At 43.7% G+C, this 16,572-nt stretch overlaps 1 protein-coding gene across 2 annotated transcripts in view; it reads right to left on the bottom strand.

Annotated features, from left to right (window-relative positions):
* The window catches only part of SUZ12 (SUZ12 polycomb repressive complex 2 subunit), a 56,474-nt gene that overhangs the window by 24,866 nt on the left and 15,036 nt on the right, over window positions 1-16,572 (bottom strand). The window contains exon 4 of one of the 2 annotated variants that reach the window (XM_066617624.1): window positions 14,613-14,681. The exons of the other annotated variant lie outside the window; for it this stretch is intronic. Within the exon in view, the coding sequence (XP_066473721.1) occupies window positions 14,613-14,681 (69 nt within the window). The remainder of the gene's footprint in view (window positions 1-14,612; window positions 14,682-16,572) is intronic. 2 annotated transcript variants of the gene reach the window in all.

Below are 16,572 nucleotides of genomic sequence, written 5' to 3'. Positions count from 1 at the left end.
CAGTTTCCGAACCATCTTCAAGGGCAGCCCCACATGGAGCACGTTACACTAGTCTTGATGTCACCGTGGCATGGATCACTGTGGCCAGGTCTGCACGATCCAAGTACTGCTGCAGCTGGCGCACCAGCCGAAGCTGAGCAAAGGCCCCCCTAGCCACAGCCGCCACCTGGGAATCCAGGAGCAGCTGCAAGTCCAGGTGGACCCCCAAGCTGCGGACCTGCTCCTTCAGGGGGAGTGTAACCCCATTCAGTGCAAGCTGATACTCCAGCAAATGCATCGAGGGTTTCCAAACCAGAAGAGCCTCTGTCTTATCCGGATTTAATTTCAGCTTGTTAGCCCCCATCCAGATCCTCACTACCTTCAGACAGCGCTCCAGGACCTCAACTGCCACCCTGGAGTCTGGAGGAAAGGAGAGATAAAGCTGGATGTCATCAGCATATTGATGGCACCCCACTCCAAACCCCCGGATGACCTCTCCCAGCGGTTTCATATAGATGTTAAATAGCATGGGGAACAGAACTTCAACTGATTCAAACTGCATGACTTGGTTAAATCATGACCTGGACTCAATTCAAGATGCTGATTTTTACCTTTAAAGTCCTACAGTCTATAATTAGAATATTTTTAAGAACCACTTCATCCCACATGAGCTTACCTAAACACGTCACCACTGAAGGACCAGCTTTATGCCCTTGTCCTGCTGAAAAGACAGCAGTGGGTATGAGGAGAGGGCTTTTTAAAAATTGTAGCACCAAGTTAGGAAATGCCCTTCCAAAACATTTGCCTGGCTCCATCTCTTCCAACAACTATTCCAGCATACTTTTTGGGTGCCTTTGATTAGACCAGTGGTGTTAAACATAACGCCCACAGGTCAGATGGGGCCTATCAAAGCTCTTTATCCAGCTCCCATAATAATTAGGCTCTCTCAGCACCACCAGCAGCTGGTCTCAACTGCTGAGCTGTAAAGTGACATACTGGCAAAAGTAGCACTGCTGAAAGGACAGTGTTGGGAGAGCCCTTTCAGCAGTGCTGCCCCTGACAAGGTGCTGGGAGGATGAGAAGGAGGCCTCAAAGCAAGGAACAATACGGGAGAAGTGGAAGACCAAGAAGAGTAAAAAAGTGAGAAGCTGCAGGTGTGCTGTGAGAGCCCCATTATCATGCAGGCCATCCTATTAGTAGCATTGCTTCTGCCAAGGCATTACTTGGCAGAAGTACAACCTGCCTGCGAAGGTTGCGGACATCACTTCTCGTCTAGACAGGCTGGTAGATAGTGCTGGGGAGGAGGTAGCGGTTGTGGTGCATGTTGGCACCAACGACATGGGCAAGTGTAGCCGGGAGGTCCTGGAGGTCAAATTTAGGCTTTTAGGTAGGAAGATAAAAGCCAGGACCTCAAAGGTAGCGTTCTCGGAAGTGCTACCTGTTCCACGCACAGGGCCAGCTAGGAAGGTGGAGATCAGGGGTCTCAATGCATGGCTGAGACAGTGGTGTAGGCAGGAGGGGTTTAGATTCGTTAGGCGCTGGGGAACGTTTTAGGACAAGCAGGGCCTGTACAAGAGGGACAGGCTTCACTTGAACCAGAATGGAACCAGACTGCTGGTGGGTAACATTAAAAAGGTGGCAGAGCAGCTTTTAAACTGATCCCTGGGGGAAAGCCGACAGGAGCTGAGGGGCATCCGGTTTGCGACTCCTCATTCCTATGGGACAAGGATGGGGAGGTTAGAGAACAACAGAGTAGGAGAAGAAATTGGGAAAGGTAGCAAGATGGGATGTGATAGACGGTTTGGCACAATGAGAGGATGCAGGGACAAAGGAGCTAATAAGCAGCTCATCCTAGGGCATTCCATGAACAAATGCTTTTATGCAAATGCCTGAAGTCTCCGAGCAACGATGGGAGAACTGGAATGTCTGGTGACTAGGGAAAACATTGACATAGTGGGCATAACGGAAACCTGGTGGAATGCAGAAAATCAGTGGGATATCGTAATCCCGGGCTATAAACTCTACAGGAGGGGCAGGGAGGGGCGTGTTGGAGGTGGCGTGTTTATGTTCAGTAAGGGATAGAATCCAGCAAAGGAGAGATTGAAGGTGGGTCCGACTCCACCATAGAATCTCTGTGGGTTAAATTACCAGGCCTAAGGAGTGATGTAATACTGGGGGCGTACTATTCTCCTCCAGACCAGAAACCTGAAGGGGACCTTGAAATGAGGAAATAGATCAGGGAGGTGACAAGGAGGGACAGGGTTGTAATCACGGGGGACTTCAATTATCCTCACAGCGACAGGGTCAATTTGTGCTCTGGTCATGAAAAGGAGACCGGATTCCTTGACATGCTAAATGACTGGGCCTTAGAACAGCTAGTCATGGAGCCCACCAGAGGACAGGTGACTCTGGATTTAATATTGTGCAGTACACAGGACCTGGTTAAAGATATCAATGTTACGGAGCCACTGGGGAACAGTGATCATGCTGCGATCTGTTTCGACATGCACGTCGGGGGAAGAATACCGGGCAAATCTCTCACAAAAACCCTTGACTTCCGACGGGCGGACTTCCCTCAAATGAGGAGGCTGGTTAGAAGGAGGTTGAAAGGGAAGGTAAAAAGAGTCCAATCTCTCCAGAGTGCATGGAGGCTGCTTAAAACAACAGTAATAGAGGCCCAGCAGAGGTGTATACCACAAAGAAAGACTTCTGTTGGCAACCTTCAGTCTCGAGAGACTATGGTATCGTGCTCTGAAAGGTGGTTTTGGAACATCGTCTAGTGTGGCTGAAAAAGCCAATTCGGGAGTGACAATCCCTTCCACACCGGGAGCAAGTGCAGTCTGTCCCTGGTCTGTCTCCCTGGCTATGGGCCTTCCTTCTTTGCCTCTTTGCCTCAGACTGTTGGCCAAGTGTCTCTTCAAACTGGGAAAGGCCATGCTGCACAGCTTGCCTCCAAGCGGGCCGCTCAGAGGCCAGGGTTTCCCACTTGTTGAGGTCCACTCCTAAGGCCTTCAGATCCCTCTTGCAGATGTCCTTGTATTGCAGCTGTGGTCTACCTGTAGGGTGCTTTCCTTGCACGAGTTCTCCATAGAGGAGATCCTTTGGGATCCGGCCACCATCCATTCTCACGACATGACCGAGCCAACGCAGGCGTCTCTGTTTCAGCAGTGCATACATGCTAGGGATTCCAGCACGTTCCAGGACTGTGTTGTTTGGAACTTTGTCCTGCCAGGTGATGCCGAGAATGCGCCAGAGGCAGCACATGTGGAAAGCGTTCAGTTTCCTCTCCTGTTGTGAGCGAAGAGTCCATGACTCGCCGCAGTACAGAAGTGTACTCAGGACGCAAGCTCTGTAGACCTGGATCTTGGTATGTTCCATCAGCTTCTTGTTGGACCAGACTCTCTTTGTGAGTCTGGAAAACATGGTAGCTGCTTTACCGATGCGTTTGTTTAGTTCGGTATCGAGAGAAAGAGTGTCAGAGATCGTTGAGCCAAGGCACACAAAGTCATGAACAACCTCCAGTTCATGTGCAGAGATTGTAATGCAGGGAGGTGAGTCCACATCCTGAGCCATGACCTGTGTTTTCTTAAGGCTGATCGTCAGTCCAAAATCTTGGCAGGCCTTGCTAAAACGATCCATGAGCTGTTGGAGATCTTTGGCAGAGTGGGTAGTGACAGCTGCATCGTCGGCAAAGAGGAAGTCACGCAGACATTTCAGCTGGACTTTGGACTTTGCTCGCAGTCTGGAGAGGTTGAAGAGCTTTCCGTCTGATCTCGTCCGGAGATAGATGCCTTCTGTTGCGGTTCCAAAGGCATGCTTCAGCAGGACAGCGAAGAAAATCCCAAACAAGGTTGGTGCAAGAACACAGCCCTGCTTCACGCCGCTTCGGATGTCAAAGGGGTCTGATGTGGAGCCATCGAAGACAACAGTGCCCTTCATGTCCTTGTGGAAGGATCTGATGATGCTGAGGAGCCTGGGTGTACATCCAATCTTGGGGATTGGGTGAAAGAAGAAAGACAAGATTGGATTGGACAAAGAAAGAAGGGTTCCACTAAATCCAGGAGGGTGCCCGCATGGCTAACCAGCCAAGTTAGAGAGGCTGTAAAGGGCAAGGAAGCGTCCTTCCGTAAATGGAAATCTTGCCCTAATGAGGAGAATAAAAAGGAACATAAACTGTGGCAAAAGAAATGTAAGAAGGTGATATGGGAGGCCAAGCGAGACTATGAGGAACACATGGCCAGTAGCGTTAAGGGGAATAATAAAAGCTTCTTCAAATATGTTAGAAGCAGGAAACCCGCCAGAGAAGCGGTTGGCCCTCTGGATGGTGTGGAAGGGAAAGGGGAAATAAAAGGAGACTTAGAGATGGCAGAGTAATTGAATGAGTTCTTTGCATCTGTCTTCGCGGCAGAAGACCTCTGGCAGATACTGCTGCCCGAACAGCTGCTCCTGACCAAGGAATTAAGTCAGAGGTTAAAAGAGAAGATGTTTCAGACCTCATTGATAAATTAAAGATCAATAAGTCACCGGGCCCTGATGGTATCCACCCAAGAGTTATTAAGGAATTAAAAGAATGAAGTTGCTGATCTCTTGACTAAAATATGCAACTTGTCCCTCAAAACAGCCACGGTGCCAGAAGATTGGAGGATAGCAATGTCATGCCTATCTTTAAAAAGGGAAAGAGGGGGGACCTGGGTAACTATAGGCCAGTCAGCCTAACATCTATTCTGGGTAAGATGGTGGAATGCCTCATCAAAGAAAGAATCTCAAAACACATAGACGAACAGGCCTTGCTGAGGCAGAATCAGCATGGCTTCTGTAAGGGTAAGTCTTGCCTCACAAAACTTATAGAATTCTTTGAAAAGGTCAACAGGCATGTGGATGCGGGAGAACCTGTGGACATTATATATCTGGACTTTCAGAAGGCGTTCGACACGGTCCCTCACCAAAGGCTACTGAAAAAAACTCCACAATCAGGGAATTAGAGGACAGATCCTCTCATGGAATGAGAACTGGTTGAAGGCCAGGAAACACCGAGAGTGGGTGTCAATGAGCAATTTTCACAATGGAGAGAGGTGAAAAGCGGTGTGCCCCAAGGATCTGTCCTTGGACCGGTGCTCTTCAACCATAAATGACCTGGAGACAGGGTTAGCAGTAAGGTGGCAAAGTTTGCAGGTGACACCAAACTTTTCTGAGTGGTGAAGACCAGAAGTGATTGTGAGGAGCTCCAGAAGGATCTCTCCAGACTGGCAGAATGGGCAGTAAAATGGCAGATGCGTTTCAATGTCAGTAAGTTTAAGGTCATGCACATTGGCATAAAAAATCAAAACTTTAGATATAGGCTGATGGGTTCTGAGCTGTCTATGACAGATCAGGAGAGAGATCTTGGGGTGGTGGTGGACAGGTCGATGAATGTGTCCACCCAATGCGCGGTGGCAGTAAAGAAGGCCAATTCTATGCTTCGGATCATTAGAAAAGGTTTTGAGAACAAAACAGTGAATATTATAGTGCCGTTGTACAAATCGATGGTAAGGCCACACCTGGAGTATTGTGTCCAGTTCTGATCGCCGCATCTCAAAAAAGACATAGTGGAAATGGAAAAGGTGCAAAAGAGAGCAACTAAGGTGATTACTGGGCTGGGGCACCTTCCTTATGAGGAAAGATTATGGCTTTTGGGCCTCTTCAGCCTAGAAAAGAGGTGCCTCAGGTGGGACATGATTGAGACATACAAAATTATGCAGGGGATGGACAGAGTGGCTAGAGAGATGCTCTTTACACTCTCACATAACACCAGAACCAGGGGACATCCACTAAAATTGAGTGTTGGGCGGGTTAGGACAGACAAAAGAAAATATTTCTCCACTCAGCGTGTGGTTGGTCTGTGGAACTCCTTGCCACAGGAAGTGGTGATGGCGTCTGGCCTAGATGACTTTAAAAGGGGATTGGACAAGTTCCTAGAGGAAAAATCCATTATGGGTTACAAGCCACATGTATATGCAACCTCCTGATTTTAGAAATGGGTTATGTCAGAATGCCAGATGCAAGGGAGGGTACCAGAATGAGGTCTCTTGTTATGTGGTGTGCTCCCTGGGGCATTTGGTGGGCCGCTGTGAGATACAGGAAGCTGGACTAGATGGGCCTATGGCCTGATCCAGTGGGGCTGTTCTTATGTTCTTACTTTACAGAGCACCTCTCACTGCAGAGTTGTAAAGTGATGCCTCAGCAGAATCGGTGCTGCTAAAAAGGTGGCCCATTCAGTAATTGGGCTCTCCCACATCTTGAAAATATGATCATGATTTGCATATTTTCTCTTCTGTATTTTCAGCTAATTAGTTCCTAAGTGAGAAAACATTATTTTTGGTCATCACCTGCTTAATGACATCACTTCCTGCTTAATATCACTACTTCCAGCCCTCAGCAGGCACTATGAATGCTATTTGGTCTGCTGTATGAAATGAGTTTGACATCTCTGGATTAGACTGCATTTGAGTGATAATGAAATGTGCTGAATTTGATTTTTAATTTATTGGTTGTAGCACTTCATAATTGTTTTTATATTTTATAGACTTTACCATCCTGAATATTTTTAAAATAGAAAAAGACTCAGACCCTCAACTACCAATTCAGGATACAGTAGAAGCACAGAAGCTTTCCACAATGATTGCCCTACAGCTAAGGGTCTCCTTTTCACAGAAACTTTATCCAAGTTTGAGTTTCATTTGTATGCACCATTAGACCATTACATTTTGAATTGCTTCCAATGCCTGGGATAAACTCATTCATAACAGTGGTACTTTATAATCTGTTATTTTAGCAGTCTTCATCTGATTCCAAACACCATATTTCTATATTCACGCAGTGAGAGTTAAATCATTGAGCAGAAACAGATTTAAACCAGGTTTACACTCTGTACTTCAGATATTTTCAGAACATATGACTAAACACATTGATTTATACTATTTAGAAGGGTAACCAAAACGTTTTGCACCACAAAATGTATTAGAGACAAGGGGTGCAACTGTGAAATTAACAGCACCCTACTAGGATTGTACACATGCAAATACACTCCAAACATAACCTAGACCACTGGTTTCCAAAGTAGGCAGTATCACCCCTCATGGGGCAGGTGGGATCACCTGGGGGCAGGAGAGTGGCACTGGAGGTAGTTGGACTATGGCACCATGGCCTGTAAACTAGAACAATGCCCTGGAGCCTGCTCAGCCACAGCAGACAGGAAAGCCAGGCATATGTGATAGACTGCTGATAAAAGCCATGCTTGGAAGCCAGGCATACTGTGCTAACTACCACTAGCTCAAACGCTTCTATCTACTTCTATCAGAAGTGTCAAAACAAATGGACAGCATGATCAAGGCAAGATTTTTATCTTAGCAGCATTACTGCACAGCAAAGTGACCACACAGACACTGAAGGCAGTAACCTCCTTTGCTCCGCATTGTCCTCACATGAGCAAGGCAATGAAGGGGCACCCTGTTGGTGCACTGTGTTTTGGCAGGCTGACCTCAATGTTTTTTGGTAGTTCTGTATCTTCAGGTTCAATATTTGGAGCTCTGGCGATGACGCTGCAAGGTGATTATTGCTACCTTCCTGCACTCCAGGCAGCAGATTTTGATCAGAGTTATTCTTATTATAGCAGTAGCTCTCTCATTAGCATTTGAGGTAGACAGATGTAAGGAAAGAAAACATCAGATATCCTTAAGCCATGGGTTGGTGGGGTGGGATCCAAATGGGCGGGTTTCAGTTCCTCCCTGAGAAAAGGGTCTATTCCTACCTTATGTGTACTCTTGTCATTTTTTCATCCCATCAGGTTTTGTCTCATAATAATAATAAAATAATAATAAAGTAATGAAAATAATAACTAGGTATTTATATGCCGCCTTTCTGGTCATCGGATTACTCCTCTGACTTTATTCAAGGCAGTTTACGTAGGCAGGCGTTTCTAAATCCCTCAAGGGGATTTTTACAATCATAGAAGTTCTCTCTTTCAAGAACCAACAACATTTCAGAATGGATCTTCCTGGTTTGGTCTGGTCTCCAGTTCTCCCACGCAGGTTGGCAAGCAGCTCCATCTCTCACATGGAGGGCAGCCAAGCCGCTTCCTGCTCACAGCAAGAGCAGGTGGAATCACTCAGCTTGGCTTGTCAGCTGCTTCAAGGTCTCGCCATTCTGGGAGCTGCCTGTCCTTGAACCGGCAACCTTCCGATGTTATCTTCAGGCTAACGGAGGCTCTACCCTCTAGACCAGACCTCCTGCCCTCATATTCAGAGCTCTGTTTAAACACAGGCACATTCTCCTAGCAGCCTCTGTTGCTTATAATTAGGGGCTGTTCTTCCTGGAACTTGTTGCTTAAGTATCACCCCTAAGTTTTAGATATATACTCCCCCTGTTATATTTTACCTCTCATGCACTATACAAGGTTATTAATCTGTTGGGGGGGGGGTGGAACTGTTGTCTAGGAACAGACTCAGAATCATGTTCTAACCTAGCCAAAAGTTTTCACACTGGTTTTCCTTCTGGACTTCCCTTGCCTGAAATCGCTATCCTCCATGGAGAGTGGGTAAAAAGCTCCTTGTTGCATTTCCAATATCATATTTGGTGGAATGTGGTGACTTAAGTTTCCTGCTAAGAGGCTTTAAAAAAAGATATTGGGAAAGTGGTATCACTTAATCATGCACATCCTCACATTAAGAAATTACCAAACAGTGAAGCATTGGAAACAGTCAACGCTTATTGAAAGTGATACCTAAGATTCTTGCTAAATGACTGAAAAGCTGGTATCACTGGCTCAAGTTCATCAATTTTGTTAACCATAATGAAAAGTTGTAATTGGATTTTGTATGAATGTGCAACTGCTACTGTTTTAAATCTTATTGTTATCTTCCTTACTGGGTCATGCAAACCACTGTTCTGAATAATGCATTTTATAGGGGAGGGTACGGTTTATGGACCCAAGGGGGTGGTGGCCTGAAAAGAGTCTGAGAACCACCAAGTCCTAGACCTTCAAAATACTTATATCTTGGGTCTTCCTTCTCACTGACAAGACCATCAAGTACAGACCTGTATTCATGTCAGTACTGTTTAGGTATCATTTTACCCCAGAAACTACCTTAGGCTACTTGCGTCTCAGGTATACATGCCCCTCTTACTGTGAAGGCAAAGACAGATCCCACATTTATTCAAAACCAGGATTAGCTGGGGAGAGGGCATGAGGAGAATGAGAAACAATGAGTAAACGGACAGATCTTGCAAAGAAAGGAAGCAGCAGTTAGTTCTCTCCCCTCCCCCAGTACCTTTACTGCTATTTAATTTATTTGCAAACAATGCAAGTGAGAAGGAAGTGAGCGACATCAAAATGTGAACAACATCATCTTATTCAGATAGGCAATACCAATATACTAAAATACCTCCTAGATAAACAATTTCTACAAACATTCACAAACCACAGTCCACGTCATCAGATACAGGTATAACCTAATTATCCACAGATTTTTCACCCACGGTTTTATGTCAACTAACTGAGAAGGGTTCTTTAAATTAAAGGAAAAGAGTTGTTTAACAATAGCCTCGTTAATGCAAGAGAGGGCAGACAACTGAAAATCCATCAATCATTCTCTCTCCAGGCACTTAGAACAGCTTCACTCCAAGGCAAGCGACCCCTCACTTTCCCCTGTGCATGTGAAAGAAAGATAAACATTTTACATTTTTTCCCAGTGCTGAGCTCTTGGTGAAGGGAGGGGTTGCTGGTTTGGAGTGAAGCCTTTCTAAGCACCTGGAGAGAGACTGATGGATTGTCTATCTAATGACTCTGTCTTACAAAGGTCAACAAGGCTAGCAAAGGGACATTGTTTTTTAAAATGGATTTGCTTTAATGAGATTTTTGCCATCCACATGAGTTTTGGGAACAGAACCCTTGTGAATAACAAACTGTCCATGAACCGAAATTTTTTGCAGGCAGGTGTGTATTCTTACACCACTATAAACAAAGAACTGACTAGGAGAATGAAATATGTTATTATTTAAGCCATTTCTGTCTAACATTGCTTCTCTTTCTACCACATTATTCAAGATCTCACCAAACTGATGTCTGCCAGTCTGTTGATCACTTACCCAAAAAGTAAGGCAACACATACAAGACAAAAATTCCACTTTCACATATACATTGATAAGAGTCTTAACTAGCAGAGGCTGACCAGGAGTAAAAGCATCTTTGGGTCATGGTGGAAAGGACAATGAAAGCCTTAACTGTGATGCAGCAGTGGAAAAGATTCCATGCTAATGATTTCATGCATGCTTCTTTTGCAATACAAATTCCTTCACTGAAAAAGTTATATACAGGTGAGCCCCTATATCTGCAGAGACACCCATGCACTCATTATGGCACCTTTTCATTTCTGTAGTAGTGCTTGCAGCTCAAGCGTTTCTTGCTTAAACATTCTTGCTGAACTGAAGAACTGACTGTGCAAGGAACCGGCCTGCACACTAGAAGGCGACTAACAGGAAGCAGGACAGTTCCTGCTTCCTGTTAGTCTCTTAGTAGTGTGCAGGCTTGTTGCCTGCACATTTAATTCTTTAGATCAGTGAGAATGTTTAAGAAAGAAACACTTGTGCTGTAAACACTGTTACGGAAATAAAGAGCTACAGTAAAGGGTGTATGGGGGGAACTGCTTACTGTATAAGGTTTCCACATATCCCTGGTTTCCTTATCCTTGGGGGGGGAGGCTGGAATGGAACCACCACAGATAAGGGGGGGGCTGCCTGCATAAATATTCTTAATTGTACTGGGAAGGATACTGAAAATAAAAGTCATATTAGTTTGGATCCAAAGAATAAGGAGTAAAGGGAAAAATGCCTGCTATTCTGAACTCCACTGGCTCTCCGTTGAGGGCTTCCCTGGAGCCCAGGCTGCTAGGTGCGCACGCGCGGGCCCAGCAAGCTGGGCTCAGGCGCGGAAGGGCGCCAAATTTAAATCTAGATGTGGCTGCTCTGCTCTAAGGCAGGCAGCCACGTGGGAGCCTCTGTGCAGGCAGTAGCCTGCTGTAGGAACAGCTGAGGCAGGAAACAGCAGGCAAGATAGTCTGCTGAAACTGGGAGGGGGGGAAAGGGGAAAAATAAGAAAAGGTCCTTCCCTGAGTTCTCCAATGGGGGGTTCAACAGAGCTGAACCAACTCCATCCTGCTTGGCCGAAAGGCTAGGCCAGTCTGGGGAGTCCAGGCAGCCCCTCCCCTCAGGAGAAACAAGACTCTGGCCTGCCTACCTGAGAGGGAGGAGCTACCCACTTGTTAGGACTAATTTGGACATGGAGATCCCACTGGAGAATGTCTGCTATTCTGAACTCTGCACAGGGACTAGTGGATGATTTCCTGCAGTACAGAGTTACAATGTATTAGGGTTGCATTACAGTACCAAAAGTCTCCAACTTATAGATGTTTGAGTTATAAACATCCAACTGGTCGGGGCTTTGAAGCGGACTTCAGCAAAAAAAAAAAAAAAAAGGAAGCTTCTTGGAGACAACAACCAACAACAACATTATTTATATACCGCTTTTCAACAAAAACCTCACAAAGCGGTTTACAGAGAAAATTAAATATCTAATGACTCCCTGTCCCCAAAGGGCTCACAATCTAAAAAGATGCAACACCAGCAGACAGCCACTAGAACAGACAGTGCTGGTGTGTGGTGGGCCAGTTACTCTCCCCCTGCTAAATAAAAGAGGAGCACCCACTTGAAAAAGTGCCTCTTACCCAGTTAGCAGGGGTTAACTTCTTCTCAGGAGACAACCTGAGAAGCTCAATGAAAATAGAGACACCTTGCAGAAGCAATGAGGAAAAACAGTTCAACAATGTTGAACACCACTGAATATTTGGGGGTTCCTGGGAGCAGAAGGAAGAGGATGAAAGAAGCAGTCAACATGGCTAAGGCTGATCGGGCACAGGGAGAACTGAAATTTAGTAAGGCGCAGGAAGCATTAATACATTAATTAAATTAGAAAAAGTGGGCCCTGAATGGAGGTGGCTCCACCAAAGCAAGTCACTTTTTATCACTATGAAGTAGGAAAGGGGGAGGGTTAAAACTGAATTTGATCAAGAACGCCCACATCTGGCATCTATTCTCTTTAAATTGTAAACAGAGAAAATATCAGTCTATATATTGTAACTTAACTATGATTAATTCAACTAAAAATTAAGATCAAAGAAACATTTTGTGACAGCACCCTTCTAATTTAACTACTATGGTTCAGTGGACACCCATAGTTTTGTCTACAGGTAAGTCTTTGGAATTACATTGGTTTCTCAAGTTACAGATGTCCAAGTTAAGGATAGCTACACTGGCACTTTTGCATAGCTGCACTATGTGCTTCGGTATCGTATTCATTCAGGTCAGGTGCGATAGGGCTAGGTTGCCAAGAACAGGATGTTTTTACAATTATAAACCCCTGGTACCTAACCAGTATATGAACAGGGGACTTTAGAGACATATCCTATCCAATTTTCCAATTGCCAATGAGGCATGTGCTGCATCCTGCAGTAGAACAGTAACAAAGGCCTCCTCCAGGTAAGGGAACATTTGTTCCCTTTCCTCAGGGTTACATTGTGGTGGTACCGGCATGGGAAAGTTGGATAGGATTGGGCCCTCAGTATACAAGAAACATGGCAACCAAGAAGATATAGGCTATACTTAGCATATAACCTCTACTAGAACATACAAAGACTTAAAGAAGAGCATGTAAAAAGTCTTGAACTCATGGAGGAACTGCTCAGGTTTTGCAGTCACCTGTCATGCAACACTCTTTCGCTAACCTGGAAACAGTCCTTTCATGAGCTGAAGAAGCTTTCCATTACCAGAAATTTTGATGAAAGCCAAAGTCTTTACGCAGCAGCATTTAGATTACTGTGGAAGTTCCAGTCATCCCATCTAAAAAAAATGCTATCACAGGGATGAAAAGGAACACGTGGGTAGCTGGTCCAAAACCCTTGGCTGTTCAGTCTTGCCCAAAGCCCTATCACACACACACCCCCGGTAATTAATTTATTGCCAAACTGCCATTACCATCGTTATTACCAAAGTTATATTATCAAACTGCCATTACCAACGTTAGGCTTTGCCTAACGTTCCAACTAGAAATCTACGCTCCTACAACTTAAGCCGTTTAGATCTAGTCCTGCCCTCTGGGATAGAAGAATGCAAACTTTTGCCTTTTTCTATTTAATACAGTAGTTCTTCAGGTATTTGAAAAGTGCTGTTATGATCCCCTCAAACTTTGCCACTCCAGACTAAAAACATATGTAGTTCCTTCAACCTACAGTGATTTGGCCCAGAATATCTTGTGACTTGGAAACTATAGTTCCATTAATGCAGCATAAAACTGCACCTGCCTTTTTTAGCAGCTGCATCACACCACTGACTCAAGATCCGCTTATTATCCAAGCAAACCCTAAAATGTTTTCCCCCATGAACTACTGCCATGTCAGGTATTCCCCCACCTCATTCTGTATGCATGCTTTTGATGAGGGGACTCTAAAAGCAGACTTTTGCATTTGTTTCATATTTTTAGCTTCAGTCCAGTTTTCCATTATGTCAAGGTTGTTTTGAATTTTAGTTCTATCTTTATTCTTAATTTTATTCTATCTAACACATTACTTTTCCTTTCCAGGTTCATGTTCTCTGCCAATTTCATTTCTTACACCCTTGATAAAAACGTTGCAGAGTGCTAGGCTCAAGTCAAAGCTCTACTTGAAACCTCTCCAGGCTGGTGGGTACTCCAAATATGGTTTTCCAGTCTACCCAACAGTACCATGATGTAGCCCTTATGTGAAAAATTTGTTAACCTAAATACCATGAGAAAGGTTGTCAAATGCTTTACTGAAGTCAAGGCATGTTACATCCACAGTATTCTCAGAATGCATTTTTTTTTTTTTAGAAAGACAGTCTGGCAGGATTTATTCTTGAAGACTTTATTACAAGGTTTTTATATGTACATTTGCCTCTATGAAGCAATAGTTTTAAAACAAGGTGTTGCGTGAAACTAGTGGCTGGCAACAGTAGATGGAGTACACTGCCATCTGCAATGCAGGATGGATGGGAAGGCACACCCTAATCAATACCCTGCAAACTGCAAGATATGCAGACTGCTTTACCTCCAACTTCTTGTTTAGTTCTCCATCATGCAAGAAAATATGCAAAATTCCTCTTTTGTGCATGGATCTTCGTTTCACAACTTACTGCTGTGCTTCCTTTCAGTCCAGTCAAGTGCTAAATGTGGTCGTACACGTGTAACAGAGAACACCACATGCACCCCCCCTACAACTCTGTAGCATAATCAGTTTGTCCATATTTTATTTTGGGAGAAACAAACGCCAATAAATTTTGCTAGAAATCTATCTACTTAGATATATTAGACCCAATACTTGGAATTAAGGTCTCAAAATAAGATAAAAATATTATTTTGTTCTTGAAAACTATCAAAATACAAGAAAAATGCTCCTCAATCTTATCTTACACTTCACGGCATACATTTGTATGAGTTCTAATGACACATATTTAATTCCATTATATCTGTGGTAGTTGAAATAACTGTTACTGAAACACTGAAGTGTATCTGTTGATAAAATGAATGCTACCTTTGCAAGTCGTGTTCTCCCTTCGTTTTTTCTACCTTCGTCAGCATCCCATCTACTCTGAATGTTTTCCTGTAATAAAAATTATTGAAATTTCATCGACTTCATTTTGACTCAAAATTATTGAAATTTCATTATCTCATACAAATTTTTGTCTAAGAAATTTTCTTGGAGACCTTGAAAAATCCTCCATCACCAGGCACTAAGGAGTATTAAACTTCTCCCAATTTTATACAGAAGTCTAGTTTAACAGAATCATGCTCACCTCTAAAAATGTGGATGTTCTTCCAGTCATGTTGCTTTCCAGAAGTTTTCAATGTTTTCCCTTCAGACTTTATTTAAAAAAAAAATGCTGTGCCCACTTATGCACCACAGTGACCCACTGGTATACATATACAAGTTTATTACAACTGGATTCTGAAGTTTCAAGTCCAGAATTGCCATTTGTTTTGTGGGTACTCAGCTGAACATTGGGAACATTCTAGGATCAAAAAACTTTTGATTTAGAACAAGGGTTAACACATTTACAAATTCACTCATGCATCTCAAAAGCATGGAAATTGTAACTTAAGATGCCCATCTTCAGCAACAGCTAAGCATGATCTACAGAAGAGAGAGGAAAATGTTTTGGTCCAAGAGCCCCATTAGGGTGTGGAAATTCTGCAAAGAACTATAATGCATATTTGGTCTTACCATAAATTTGTTTTCAGCTTCATTTAAAAAAGTTGATTATCCACCCTTTTTTGAACACAGAACATTCCTTGCCCCTTTATTACATCACTTTTTTCCATGAGAATAGTTTTGAAGAAGGAAACAGGCAGTTTGCTTTTCTGCTTACTTGCTCTTTCATCCATTGAGAAGCAGTTCTTTGAAACCTGCACTGCTCCTAGACATGACAACTGCTTGACTGTGCTCAGATCCAGCAAGATTGGTTAGCCTATGCAACCTTCAGTGTGCACAGTGTTGGAATGTAGGCATCTGGAAATGAGGCTGCTATATCGGGGAGGACAACACCAGCATCCATATGTGCATGAGGAAGTGTCTGATGTGTCACTGTAAGCCGCGGACCAGTTCAGAGAGGTTTCCTGCAAATCAAGTCAAACCCCCTACCCAGGCTTGCTTTGCCCACCTTCATTCTACAGTCCAGCATTTGTGGTCACTTACAAGCATGGGAGTCTCCTAGGTTCCATGCTTTCCCTTAGTTGTACAGCCCAATCCTTTTTCTCAGCAGGTGGAGACAGTGCTGCAATTTCAATGTTTAACTAATAGAATACATTCTTTTAAATACTAATGATAAATTCCCACTAAGTGTTTTTACCATCAGGAGCTCTGTTCATAAAAGCACTATTCTCCTTTCCATAAGCAGAACACTCCTTCCATTCATGAAGGGAGCTCCCAATGAAAGAATTGCTAGTTTGGGGTTTTGTTTCATTTTTCTTTTAGAGAAAAAACACATTGCTAGTTGGGAAGATACCAAAAACTCTTAAGCGTGGCAACAAACCTCCCACATAAGCATAGCTTAAACTCATGCAAGCATAAAAATCAAGAATGTAAAATGTGTTTTACTGCCTACATGATGCAGAATCAAATAAGGTGGGCAACTTAAGGTATTATTTCCATGATTTCTGGTACATGAGTGACTTCTTAAGCATCGCAACTCTTTTCTTAAACAAAAGGTTTGCCGACTTTAAGAATTTTCTTTTTTTGAAAAGGAAATTTACTCAACTGGGCATGGGTGCTAATTTAGTTGGAATGAATGTATATTTAAGGCATGTTCTGATATTTCCATCATTAAAAAGATGGAAAAAGATGCATAAAAGATTACAAAAGTGATACGACAAAAGAATTTGTCATTTACTGAATGCCTTAGCATGGAAAATCTCCCTTATGAGGGGTATACTTGGACCAAATTTCAGAAAAATTGCTCTAACTCAGCTGTTTCAAAGTTTAAATTCTAGATCAC

This window comes from Tiliqua scincoides, chromosome 2 (assembly GCF_035046505.1).
Source record: "Tiliqua scincoides isolate rTilSci1 chromosome 2, rTilSci1.hap2, whole genome shotgun sequence".
Lineage (NCBI taxonomy): Eukaryota > Metazoa > Chordata > Lepidosauria > Squamata > Scincidae > Tiliqua > Tiliqua scincoides.
The sequence above is the reverse complement of the archived record's forward strand: the minus strand, read 5'-3'. Positions and strand labels throughout refer to the sequence as shown.